At 38.6% G+C, this 13,431-nt stretch overlaps 1 protein-coding gene across 1 annotated transcript in view; it reads left to right on the top strand.

Annotated features, from left to right (window-relative positions):
• CLVS2 (clavesin 2) overlaps positions 1-13,431 on the top strand; it is a 57,217-nt gene that overhangs the window by 29,821 nt on the left and 13,965 nt on the right. The window contains exon 3 of the mRNA XM_039707577.1: positions 11,492-11,602. Within this exon, the coding sequence (XP_039563511.1) occupies positions 11,492-11,602 (111 nt within the window). The remainder of the gene's footprint in view (positions 1-11,491; positions 11,603-13,431) is intronic.

Genomic DNA, 13,431 nt, shown 5'->3' with positions numbered 1-13,431 from the left:
AATGCTTGGGCTACATGTGAAGGTTTATCAGCCAGACTCCAAAATGAGCAGAGCTGACTGTAGTATTGCTTTAAATGATCTATTTCAGTAAATACACAGCCAGGATCTTCAAATGGCTAAGCATACAGCTGGTATCTGGTGTCCAGAATGTGGCTCAAAATGTTGTTTATTCAGGGTGAGAACAGGTATTACAGATCTACTACACTGTACACATATATACACATCAGCAAATTTCTGTCTGAATCACCAGAAACTAAGGTTAACAAAGAAACACATTAAAAATTATCTTATGGTTATTCCAGGTTGGATTTAATTACATTTAAGGAAATTTAAGTGATTTATCTGTGTGTCTTACTTCCCTGTGTGCTGGCAGTAGGCAGCCTGTCTCCACACTGCCAGCCTCTGACTGATTAATTGGTCTCTTGCTTGATCTTTTTTCCTTTTTGTTTATGTATAACTTGTTCTGGTGCTTTCCCTTTTTAATATGGTAACATCAAATTTGTTTAAGGTCTGTGAACTAATGTGGATTAAAAGTCAAGCAGCAGCAGCTCTAATACATAATTGATATACCAGTAGGGCACAAGGAACTGATTCTCATTCCTAGATAGGAAATGCCTTTTTTGTCCTATGCTGATAGCCCATGCTCTTAAATCTATGTTAAAGTGAATAGACTACTGGAAATTGCCCAATTAGCCATGTTAATATTTTTTTAAGGGATTAATTTGCTGTTTGAGGCATAATGATTTTTATACACAGATACACATGCACTGTTTGACACGTTCCTTTTGGATTTCAATGCAGTTCTGTTCATTGGCAATTGAAGGTGTCTTATGCCTAGAAAATGTTGGGCATTTTGAGTCTATATCTGCATCCTGCTGTGACCCCACACCTAAAAAAAGATTTTGTTTACTTAACCTATTTTTTTGTACAGGTGCAAGAGCTTTGTGACATGGTCTCAACAGCAGCATCCATTTGTGAATGGATAGGTTGGAAGAGACTGTGTCTATATATATTAGCATTGGCTCTAATTTTATTTCAGCTCGTCCTGTGTTGCTGAGGGATGACTCTTGACTGTTCGGTTAAGCGGAGGTAGAAGCTTGTTTGTGGTTTAATGTTTAATGATACTCTCACTGAAGTGAGGAGCTGTGTATTTTCAGCCTCCTTCAGAGGTACACCTGGTGGTCGCAGCAGGGGCCTCTACAGCTGTACCCTGTAGCTGTACCCGGACGGCGGATGCGCCGGGCAGCGCGGCACGATGCCCTGCATGGTGCCGATGGATGGGAAGCAGGAGACAGCCAGTAGGGAGTCTCTGCCTTCCATTAAGTCCACTCACGCATGCCATATGCCATCATCCCTGTACTGGGGATTTAATTCGCTGCTTAGCATCAACCATTAGCACTGGAGTGACAGGAGTAGAGGAAAGCAGAAAATTTAAGCCATGCTGTAGAAGAGGGTGGCAAATCACAAAAGTAGAATGGAATGTGAGGGAAGGAGCATCTTTCTGCATACGTTCTTATGCTTCCTGTAAAAAGTAGGTTACACTGGTCTAGTATATTGCATTGTACTTAAGATGCTACAATTTGAATAAGGTTTTAGCAGTAGAGCAATAAACATTTTGAAATCTCTGGTTATAAATATCTGAAGATGTTACATATGCAAAAGCAATATCTTTGTAAATAATGCTATATTTAGAAAAAAGACATACTTTTAAACCATCCTTTGTTATGTTGCTAGAGCTCAGAGCAGAGCAGCAAATTGTCAGTTTCAAAAAGGAAATTGAACTTCTTTCCTTGAGGTGTGGTTAAAAAATGGAGTTTGACTGTTGCTGACTTTCCCTAGTCTGTGAGCTGCCCTTGTTGCTCTCTAACATTTCTGGAAAGGTGGGCTCACTGGTGGCTGCCGGAACTGGGGAGGAAGGTCATTCTCAGACTTTGGAAACTGAATGTGTTCAGTGTTGTGCAGACAGCTTTGGCAGTGGCTATGTTTTGTAATCCTGTTTCAAAGAGTGTGATGCATGAAATATCACAGTTTGCAGGTAAAGGTAAGCCTTCGTTTAAGTGGAGAAAGCCTAGCATATTTTTGACTATAACTTGTTAAGATGAGTGACCTCAGCCAAGCCAAGAACCTTGAGTAACTTGCACAGAGTAAATATTAACATCTACCAGCAAATAATTTTTAATTGCCTTTGAGGAGTCTGTCATCACACTGGTTAATTCTGCTGGTGAGGAATTTAAAAAATAGCACAACTGTGATAAGTGGTTTGAAAAATACCAGCTAAAAAGACTATTTAAGCTCAGTGATTTTATATTTTTCATCATTGTTGTTTAGAACTGTGTGCTCTTATATGGTTTCCTAATGTTTAGAAGGACCCTTCTGTGTTTCAGTTTGTTCCCATGGCTCCTGATCCTGTCACTGGGCACCACAGAAAAGAGCCTGGCTCCAGCTTCTTACACCTTCCCTTCACATGTTTATGTACATCGCTGAGTTTTCTCTGCTCCAGGCTGGACTTTCCCAGCCCTCTCAGTCTCTGTCCATGAGAGAGATGCTCCAATCCCTGAGTCATCTTCCTGGCCCTTTGCTGGACTGTGTCCAGTATGTCTCTGTCTGCTTTGTACTGGAAATCCCAACACCAGACCCCGCATTCCAGACAGTTTCAGAGTTGAGTTCTTTCCTCTGTGGGTATCCATGTGATGTGAGCTGAGGCTACTGTTGTTGTCTCTTGCTGAGGATACATTCACATGGGTTCCACTTTTATTTTAGCAAGAAGACATCTGCATTTCTGGTTTTGATCTCCCAATTCCTCACACATGAATTTTCAAGAGTTTTGAAAGTGTGATTTTAAGAGAGATCCTACTATCACATTTCTTCATTACTGGCGTATCCTGATAGCTCAGCAAACACATCAGCCTTGTCCTAGATATGTATGGTAAAACATGTAACTATTTATTTTCCCAGTTGTTGTGAATCTCTGCTTTTTACTGGAAGATTTCCTCCATAGGGGGGGTGTCTCTGTCCTCCAGAGACACCCATGCTTATATGGCTTTACAAAGACAGGGGGCTGATGTCTGAAGTTAGAATTCAACAGTAATGATTTGTGGTCCTCTAGAGTAATAACTCAAATGACAGTTCTCCCTCAAAAACTATTGAAATTCCCTGGACTCCCAGGCACATATTGCATGTGTGTACCACCAGCAGTCGTTCTGGAGTGCAGAAGAAGAGGGAAGCTGGAGTTAGCATGCAGGAAATTTTATTTTTTCAAGCACCTTTGTAAAGTGTAGCTGTGCAGTTCAGACTAAGGCTTGCTTTAAAGCTGAAAGGCTGAAATAAATCTTTATTCTGTACTATGACAAAGATATTTGAACACTTTTTGGGGCTCAAATTAGATCTGTCCTGTGGGGAACTGACCTCTTGAAACTATGTATGCTGCATAGTTCATGATACCTCTACTCTTAATAAAATATAATACTCATTAATGGATCTCAAGTCAGTTATTCAATTTCCTCAGTAATTTAAATCTTAATTGTGCAGCATTCTAGATCTCAGTGGCTGTCCTCAGCTGATTTTTCTCAAATCACTATCACTCCAATTTTACGGTTCAGTTCAATTCTCAGGACTGTCATTTGCATGGAGTGACAGATTAAAATTGGATGGCTAAAATGATTGTAGCTCTTAGTGCTTACTGCAGTGATGGAGATTGATTCCTCATAGTATGACAAAACACATGGCTCATTAAATAACTCTTGAAACACTGTAGTTTTCAGTTTATTGTATTGTTGTAAATTGAAACTTACAACGGGCTAATCCAATTTTAATGCATCTTGTCTGAAACTGAGAGTTGCATTTTCGGAAGAGCTCTGAATAATAACATTGTAGGCACCAGTTTAGAAGTTCTCCATTTCTAAGGGAGAAAAAGTGAATATTATGGTAGGAGAAATGGTATCTTTCAACTCAGTAACTTACTGGCACTGAATAGCTATGCAGTGCCTTTTGAAAACATGCATTTTGTCTCTGTGCAGGATCTTTCTTCACCTTATCCGTCAGCAGACGTGTGCCCCATTTCCTGGACAGGTTCAGATTAGCTTCTTGCAAATTTTGACAGAGGTCAATCCTGAAAAACTGAAAATCCTTAGGCTGGGTCTGGTCCTAGGAATGATATACAAAATTACATGGAAAATATAGGATTTGGTATTTATTTACTGTATTTGAGTTTAGGTCTGCACTTAAAATAATTCTTGATATGTAACTGTAAAACATGGGTCCTCCTAGCAGGAATACGTTCTAATTCTCTTTCCCTAGCTTCCTGTGAAAATTTTGAAAAAGGGGCTAGAGAAAGAACAAGATGAATGGTTTTCTCTTGTGGATCATAGTAGTATCTTGATACCTCACCCTGAATTGCTTTTTAATTTAATTTCTTCTGCTCCTCACTTTCATCTTATTTCTATGGTTTCTGCCTTGCCTTGTTTCTTTCAGTCCCCATCTTAACATTATCCTAAAATATCCCTTCGTTCCCAGGTGCTGTTTAACCTGCTCATTTTTGAAAGTGGTCAGGTACAAGGAAGGGGGTGGTATCTGATGGCTACTAATGTTCCTCTTTGAAATGACCTCAGGCCTGTGGGAAGCTTTTTGCATGATGAAAAGCATCCTGACAGTAATCCTGTGGTCAGCAGTTTGGCAGAGACCAGCGGCTGTTTGGACAATCTCACTGACAAAAAGAGGGTGACCTCAGGACGGGGGTGGTACAAGCTGGGATGCTGGTGTGGCATTTCAGCTCTTGCTATGCAGTCCCTGGCCAAAGACTTCTGCCTTCAGGAACTGGAGTATGGAATCCTTTATGGACAGTAATTTTCCACATTATTTTTATTCCACCAGTATTATTCCACCAGTATTGCTACTGTATTTATGCACAGCAATTTGCAGTACAGTATTTTTTTTTCTCTTTGTCTGTAATCTTAATCTAATAAGACATTCACAAGCTGCCTGAAAAAAAGACTTTTTTTTTTTCCCTATGGGAATTTCCATAGAAGAAATCACCATCTGATAATTGTCTATTGTAAAGCATAATCTTCATCACACGGTAGAAAACAGAATAGAAGAACCTACTTCTATCCTCCTTCTTACTCTCTTTCTGGCTTTGCTGATTTGGAAAATAGCATCAGGCTGTAAAAATTTTTGGGTTACTTTCCCTCTTCTTAATATCTCACATTCCAAATTAAATGTTAGAAAAGAGGCAGTGCTGATAGTTGAAAGCAGTATTGTCCTTGAAAAAGAGCATTTTTAATTTCTTCTTTAAAATTAAAGCCTTCATTTTCAAGGGTTAAACTAAACAAATGGGGCAAGGACCAATGTTCAAAACCCCAAGTCCCCGTCAAAATAAGGAAAAATTTCTAAAATAATTTCCCAATTTATAACTAAAACTTGAAAAAAATAAGGTCAAAACTTATTGAAGGTAATTTGTAAAGAAATAAAGTAATTTCAAATTAAAATGAAGGTTTTACACAAAAGGCTTTCTTTATTAAGCTCACCTAATTAAAAATTGGAGTGATATAATCCCTTTATCCAAACAGTGAAATCACTAAATCTATGTAGGTTTTGAATGTTATTATATTTATATATAAACATGCAGACACATATAGTCAAATGAATTTTAAATCCCACCTAATTAATTTAAACAATATATAATTTTTATGAGTAGCATATTGAAATGAAATGTGGAAGACTATTTGAAATTAAAACAGATACTTCAATAAAAAAGCCATATTTTCACTGGATGGATACCATCTCTCTTCTCATTTCATTCAACTTAACATATTTCTATATGAGTTGTAAGATAAAATGACTAATAGAAATGAAAAGGACTGCCAAAAGTCAAATTGCTTCATTGGAAGCTTCTTAGCCAAATGACAACATCCAGTTCTAGATAATTAAATCTTATTTTGTAGGAATATCACTGAATGATGCAATTTGCCTTTAGGTACTGTCCTTTTGGTTGAGCACAGTAACAAAAAATTTATTTGGGCACTTTTTCTTTGTTGTAGAAATGGCTCAACATTGTGTAATAAAAATGAAAAGCTCAGACTAGGAGAGAACAACAAATTAGTCTTAAAGAGGAAAATCTAATGCAGCTGTTCCAGGAGTCAGGCAAAATTTTATCACCTGAGACTTCTCTTTTGGATCTGAACCTTAAAATAGCCTTAACAGAGAGGTACGGAGGGAAGGTCTCCTGTTGTTAGACAAGCAGAAGCTTAGCTTTTTGAGAATTTACTAATTTTGTCAAAATGAGTTAGGGTGCCAGTCTTGTTGCATGTTTGGTGAGTCAAAGCTGTCGACCAGTTTCCAGTCTAGTTGTGTTCCTGGTCAGCTTTCTCCCCTTTGCTTCGGTGTCAACATTGTCCTTTGTTTTGAAAAGTTCTTTCCTCACCTGTTATTTATTCTCCCTGGTGTGTTCAGCATCTGTTTCCTTAAAAAAATCCAACCCAAATTCTTTCAGATGCCAAATATTCACTTTCCAGTCTCCTAATCATCCAATCTCACCACTGGTTCCAGTCTTGTCTTGAGTGTAGGTGATCAGTCTTGACATAAAAGTTTGTTTGTTTGAGGCATTGCAAGTACTCATGTCATGGATGGATGCTGGCAGGAAGTTTGGTATTAGGAATGCCTAGTTCTTTCTTACCTTTGGTGAAAGGTACAGTTTGGCAGCAAGATGGGTGTCCTTTCCTGATGTAGATGGCAATGACTCTTGGTTCCTCCAGTACTGCATCTCTTGGATAAGGATGTGAACTATTCCTTCTAGTCAGTATTTTCTATTAATGAGTTTCCATAGTTTTCTCTTTAACATGCTAAAAATGAAGTTTAGTTGTGATGCATTTTGTAGAAGACAGAATGTTTCAGTTTCTTTCTAGTGGAGCTTTCCACTATGAAGGTACTATTTTGGTTCATCATAATAATTTTTTTTTTCTCCCTGAAGTGCTTGACTTAGTGGAAAAGCTAAAGGAGGACAAATGTATTATCTTGAGGAATAAGTCTTAAGTCACAGTTAAGATATTAATAGTTTTGTATGCTTTCTTTGAACTTGCAATTTTTGTTACAAAGATACAGCTGTTGCAGGTTTTGGCTTTGTAACCTCTTGTCTGCAGATGCAACAGTCTGAATGCATCAAAGCACTCAAGCGCAGCCTTAAGTAAAGGGTGTGAGCGTATTCATTATGTTTGTCTAGACTGTACTTTGAAGGACGTCTCTACACTGTCTGCAAAAACACTTTCACTGCACATAAGGATGGCAAACCCTTAAAAATAACCCCAGAGCACACATGTCCAAACACTCTCCTGGTGTTAATATGTGGCAAGATGTGTCCAGACAGTCTGTTTGCTGTAGATGTACAGCATATTGTTAAGGCTCTGATGACAATGGGCTGCCAAAGTACCTTTGGGCATACAGTGGACTCAGCAGTTTCTGAGACTACACTCCTAAAAGCTGTGCAAACAAATTTGATTACAGTACTGAGTTCACCTAGGAAGGCTGCTTCATTAAAAGTAGATTTCAGAGCTTTAAATGTAGACACGATGCTCAAGGAGTGAAGAGTGCTGTGGCCTTTAAGAAGTTCTTTGTTTTTTTGCATTTAGTAAAGATAAAAAGATGGGTCATTTTTATGATAACAGCCCTGACACCATTAAGAAGACTCACATTGGTTTTCAGTAGGAATTTGGCACTTTCTTCGTGTAAGTACTGTTAAAAATGTCCTATACTGGTTTTGCTGTTACTGCCTGTGCTGTAAGAGTTCCTTAAGGCCAAAGTGGAGCAGGGGACCCTCTGTGAAGCCCTGAGAGCTGGCTCAGGTGATGGCTGAGCCCAGCACAGGGTGGAATGTGGGGCTCGCAAGTGGAAACCTGGCTTCTTAGTATGTGCCAAGGGTGGCAGCAGGCAACAGCACTTGGGTCCTTGGAGTCAAAGTTTATAAAGATAGATTGTATAAATTATGTTAGGCAGAGAGGGTATAATTGCTGTGCTGTGAGTGCACAGAACCATTTCACAAGAGTTGGAAACCCAGCGAGGGATAGTTCTGCGACACTGCTGATGCACTGGTCGTGCTTCAGACAGTAGTGTAGGGGTGTGCCTCTTCCTTGGCAGCCTACTGTTGGCTGTCACTTGCAAGCCTCGTGTCACTGGGTCTGTGGTCTCTGATAATAACTGCCTGCTAGTCTGTGTCTATGGCATGGCCATGTCACAAATTGTGCTCATCAGAGAAAAGAAAAAGTTATGTTCTGCTGCTGAAACAGAGGTTACAGTGAATATGAAGAAAAATCCACCCACTGTGTAAACATAATTAGTTTTTTTTTTTTTTCAGTTTGGTAATGCCCCGTCAGATTTATTACTTTTCCAGTCAGAAGCACAGCTCACTTTACAGCTGATCTCCATTTCTTGCTGTTTTCTGGCAAGAGATTCCTTTTACTTAGAATTCATGTGATTCATGGGTTACAGGCTCATCTGTTGAAGTACAGTATGTCTGCAGAGGCAGTTGTGACTGCCACCGTGCTTGTAACCTAATCTACATAAATCCCAGAAGAGTAACTGATTTGAAAGAAATTCCTACCTGCTGTTTGTGTAAGGATGACCATCTGTCTAGCAAATCTCCATGTGGAAATCAGGTACATCTGAGAAGAGCAAGGCAACCTTCTGACACCTGTTTCTCCAGCAGATGTAGTTGTTTATTCTGCTTTTTTATTTTTCAGCAGGTGCTTTTGAGATTTGCTTTTGGATCTACTTTCAGCAGGCTTTGAATACTAATTTAAGCACTGTGTACAACACAGGATCATTCTGACCAAATCACCCTTTCTCTTTTTTGGCACCAATTTTTTGGGGTCCTACTTTCACCTTAAGAACTGCTTCTGAATTTGAGCACCTTGGTTCAGTCACAGAGACTGATAAATACCCATCTTCTTTAGTTCCAGAAAATGCTTTCAGAATTTCTGAGAAACACTGAAACAAACTGGCTTTTAAGTTCAAGTGGCACCTTCAGTTTGAGGATCATTCCACATATATTCATGATCCTCCATGTAAATGATTTTCAAGGTGCAGGAAAAGATAGTAGATGTGTCAGAGTGGTAGTTTTTAAGGATAATCTTTCTGTCTGCTGGAAATTTTATATCTTTAAAAAGATACAGAGCATTCTGAGGCCACATTAGAATACAAATGCCGTTGGCACTCTGCTCTGAATCTGTGTTTGTATATGCCAGTTTGCCTATTGAGATCTTCATATTCACAAATTATCCTCAGTTTCTGTGTGACTCTCAGCTCTGCTGAGATTTCTGCAGCTCTAAGCGTGTGCTCTTTTGTGCATGGTATGCAGCATGGAGCACCTGATTTCTTTGCTGGAGAACGAGCTGTGATAATCCAAATAAACACAACCTTCTGTAGATTAATTGTATCTCCTGTAACTAAAGGTTAAGGTGTCATCCGGTGATTTATTCTTCCCAAATGGATTTGTAGGATCACTATGATACAAACATAATTTACTACCTTTTGCACATCATAGCTGTGTCCTCAGAATGGTGTTTGGGGATTTACAATACTGAACAGGGTGAATTATGTGTCAAGTTATCAACCATCCTGTTTGAGGTTTAGTTAGTGCTGACAGAAATTGTGCATTTAGCAGAATGAGGCTTCTGCAGCAATCTTTTGGTAGGATTGTTTTCTTTCAAAGCTGCTGTTAATCAAAAGTTTCTGGAGAAAAGCTGCCAAACAGACCATTGATTGCATTCACTTATGCCCTGGCCAGCCAGATGTGAATAGTGTGTGTTGTGGTTGTCATCCTCCCTGTAAATTATTGTCAAGGTGCTGCCTCCTTGATGGCAAATCCAGCAAGGCAAGAGGTACCTTGCTGTAAAGAGTCCCTGGGTTAGGCATGCCTGACAGGATGTGAAAGGATCCTTGGGGAGAAGTAAGTGATTCATACTTTGTTATTCCCACAGGTCCCACATTCACAGAACTGAAGAGGTTCTGTGGATATGCAGGCAGTTGCACTTTTTCAAAGTTTATTCCTAGCTGGAAACATTGAATGAAAGATTTCCTTCCTGCAGTTTCTGCTTTCCTTTTTTGACAGTTCTTGATTGGCCGGAGCAGTTTATAATTCTTTTCTTGGCTATTTTGTTGGTGTGTGCTGTATGACCCTATGCTTCAAGTGGTGCTTTGCAGATTACATTGAGGCTGCTGGGTGCTTGTATAGGACCTCCTCTCTTGTCTCCAGAGGAGGCAAAATAGGTCTGTTAGTACAAAGCACCATGTCAGACCACTTGATTGCCTCCTTTTGAGCCTTTGATCCCAGTGGCACAGACCTGATGTTGCCTTCATTGCATCCACATAGGAGGAGGAAGAGAGGAGGAAGAGGAGGAGGTGTAGCTGGAAAGGATGTCCTTGTTTGTTACCTGTATGGTCAAACAGGAGCTGCTGCTGCAGTGAGGAGCCTGGTTGTGATCTCAGTGACTGCCTATGCTGTGTCACCTGTTGAATTAAGCTTCAAATGAAAGCCATTCATTTAGGAAATCTGTATGACTAGGAGGAGGTTCTTCACTGAGAAGGTTCTGACATAAGCCATGAAAATAAAAGGGGGCATGCATCAACTGTTTACATCTCTTTCCTCCTTCCTCAATGGTGAAACTCTAGGAAACATGCGAGCTGGCTTATTGCATTGTTTGTGCATATGATCAACCAGACAAAGACAAAAGGAGGACAACACAAGGAATTTGGCAATTATATTTCAGGACAGAGTGGCTGCCCTCCTGAAACTTTCAAACCCTCTGGCATATTCTCTCGACTTCAAAATTGAAAATGCATATCAGAAGCTTTTCCTAGTGAGTTATCTGCCCCTTGTGATTTTCAGCAAGTAAAAAAGAAAAGCCATTGCTTCAGTGTAGATATGCTATCCTTACATTTAAGTTCCCAGAAGGTCTCTGACTATGTGACAAGAATTACTGTCATGGATATTGCATAACGGTTTGTGCATAATGTTTAATGCAGTCTCAGTTTTATGAAATATGGATAATATTGGAGACATTCGGAGTAGTAGCTTAGATTTATTTACACTTTCTTTTTAAGGTGGAGACGAGGGACATTTTTAGTGCTCTTCAATGACATTGTAAGAGTTGAGATTGTTACTATTAAAAATGAATAAAATCCATAGAAGTGGAAAAAAGAAAAATACATTGTATAGATGGATTATGGGCAAATTGTAAATGTTTAAAGCATTTCTGGAGGTTAGAAATGCTGTGCTTTTATTTGAATAACAAAGCTATCCCAGCACCTTTACGGTGTCCAAGGTGTGTTGCTCCTTGGTGAGGAAGGTTGGAAGTCAACTGAGGGGATGCAGTTTTGAATAATCTTTCTTCTTGTTAAAGGTTTATTATTAAGATGAAGGCATAAAAAAAAAAAGTATTTGATGCATATGCTATGTATGTTAAGAATCAGATCAAATTGTATGTATTTGTTTTGTGACACACAGGACAGCTTTCCAGCTCGGTTTGGAGGAATACATTTCGTCAATCAACCATGGTATATCCATGCCCTCTACACAGTTATCCGGCCCTTTCTAAAGGAGAAGACACGAAAAAGGGTATTCTTCTTTTTAATTGTCCATTTCCTGGCAGTTGTCATCAGCAGATGCATCATACTCTAATAAAGTAGATTAACATGAGGTATCAGCTTGCTATTGGTGGAAAATATTTAAATATATCTGTGTTGTAAAGGGTACCTTCAGCTGCTTTAGAAACTTTTACAACATTATCCTTTGAGGACACAGTCAAGCCATGCGCTTAAATGTATTTTAAAATGTAAGCATATGCTTGCTCCTGGGAGTTATATAAAAAAATACTGCCAACATTACAGTTTCTATTAAGATTGTATTCAATTCAGTTCTGTTTAATTTCTGTTAAAATTATTTGTGTCTTCTTTTTAAAACAGAGTTAGTGACTTTCCTAGTGTGCTTTCCTTGACATTAGCATGAGCTAAAATACCCAGCTGGCATCCAGTAGTATCAGTTTGTGAAAACTAATTTGAATGAAAACCAATAAAAGGGAATTTGTGTGCATGCATCTGTGCATAAGCATGAGCAGCCTCTGAGATGTTGCTGAATTTGTACCATTTGCATCAGTGCAATTAAATTAGAGCTTGGTGGTGATAGCGTATAGAATGATATTATTTCTGTAACAGGAAATTTGTCATCCAGGAAAACACAATCAACATCGTGTAAAACGGCGCTACAAAGAGCATGATGATTTTTTTTTTAATGGAATCAGATCCCTAAGCAGCTCTGTATTTTTTCTTCTCAAACACACCCTGCAAGGCCACAGTGATCCTTGGTGTTGAGCTTTTTTTTACTGACAGATTATGCTTGAGAGGCCTCTGGTATTTACAGATTTTGAACTATAGATCACAAAGCCTTTTATGTAATATCTGTTATAAATATGCAAATGAAGCCCCATTTTGCAGGATTCAGTTGCACTCTGTTGACTGCAGCTTCTGCAAAGAACCTTGCAGTGCCAGATATGTCTGAGGCCTTTTCAACTCAAGTGCTGCATATGCATAACTAGGGACTAAAGTGCAGCTCATAGGAGGGTTGCAGCATTAAAATAAGTGACAAGGCATTGAACATGGAGGCTTATCAGTTAGCATCTAAATTTTTATTTAGACACCTGAATCAATGGCATATATTTTCAGAAATGCTGACTTTTTACAACTGTTTTTTGTCAATACCAAATTCCTATAAAAAGTAGTCAGGTGGTTAAATATTGATTTACAGTTCTAAACTTAGTGTCAAAATATGAAAGTTATGACCAGCACATAAAATTTAAAAACAGCTTTAAAAAAAATTATTAGATGCAGAACAAATGATTGGAAAAAAAAAACAACCTCAAACCTAAGAGAATTCTCTTTAGATTTTTTTTAGCAGACTTATTATTTGTCTGTTGTTTTTATCCTGAATTATTACATATTTTTTTAATTTGTCATGTAGATTTGCAAGTGATAGTTACACTCAGATAAATGCAGTACTAGGCATATGTAAAACAACTGCTGTGAAGTGAAACACTTAGTTGTAAAGGCACCATAAAGCAAATAACTTTCGCCATTAATAAATGTTCTTTCACAAAAGGATAAATTCCTTTCTGAGATGGAAGAAAATCACTGGTTTTGCATGGTCATACTAACTTTCCTGTGTCCACAGCTGACTGGAATGTGGTCTGAAGTGAGCAATAAAAGACAAGCATATATTTGGTCTTTGTCTTTCTGCCTTTTGAATGTAACTCTTATAAATCATGCTAGGGGTATAGCTGCCCAGAGGAGTCCCTGCAAGGTGAAGTGGAACATGAAAGATCTTTGAGGGGAAACACTAAAGTTAAACGTAAATATAAATACAAGTATTCATATCACACCATACTAATATAC

Source organism: Passer montanus, unplaced genomic scaffold (assembly GCF_014805655.1).
Source record: "Passer montanus isolate IOZ18808 unplaced genomic scaffold, ASM1480565v1 scaffold2, whole genome shotgun sequence".
Classification (NCBI taxonomy): domain Eukaryota; kingdom Metazoa; phylum Chordata; class Aves; order Passeriformes; family Passeridae; genus Passer; species Passer montanus.
This window is presented reverse-complemented; position numbering and strand designations above follow the sequence as displayed.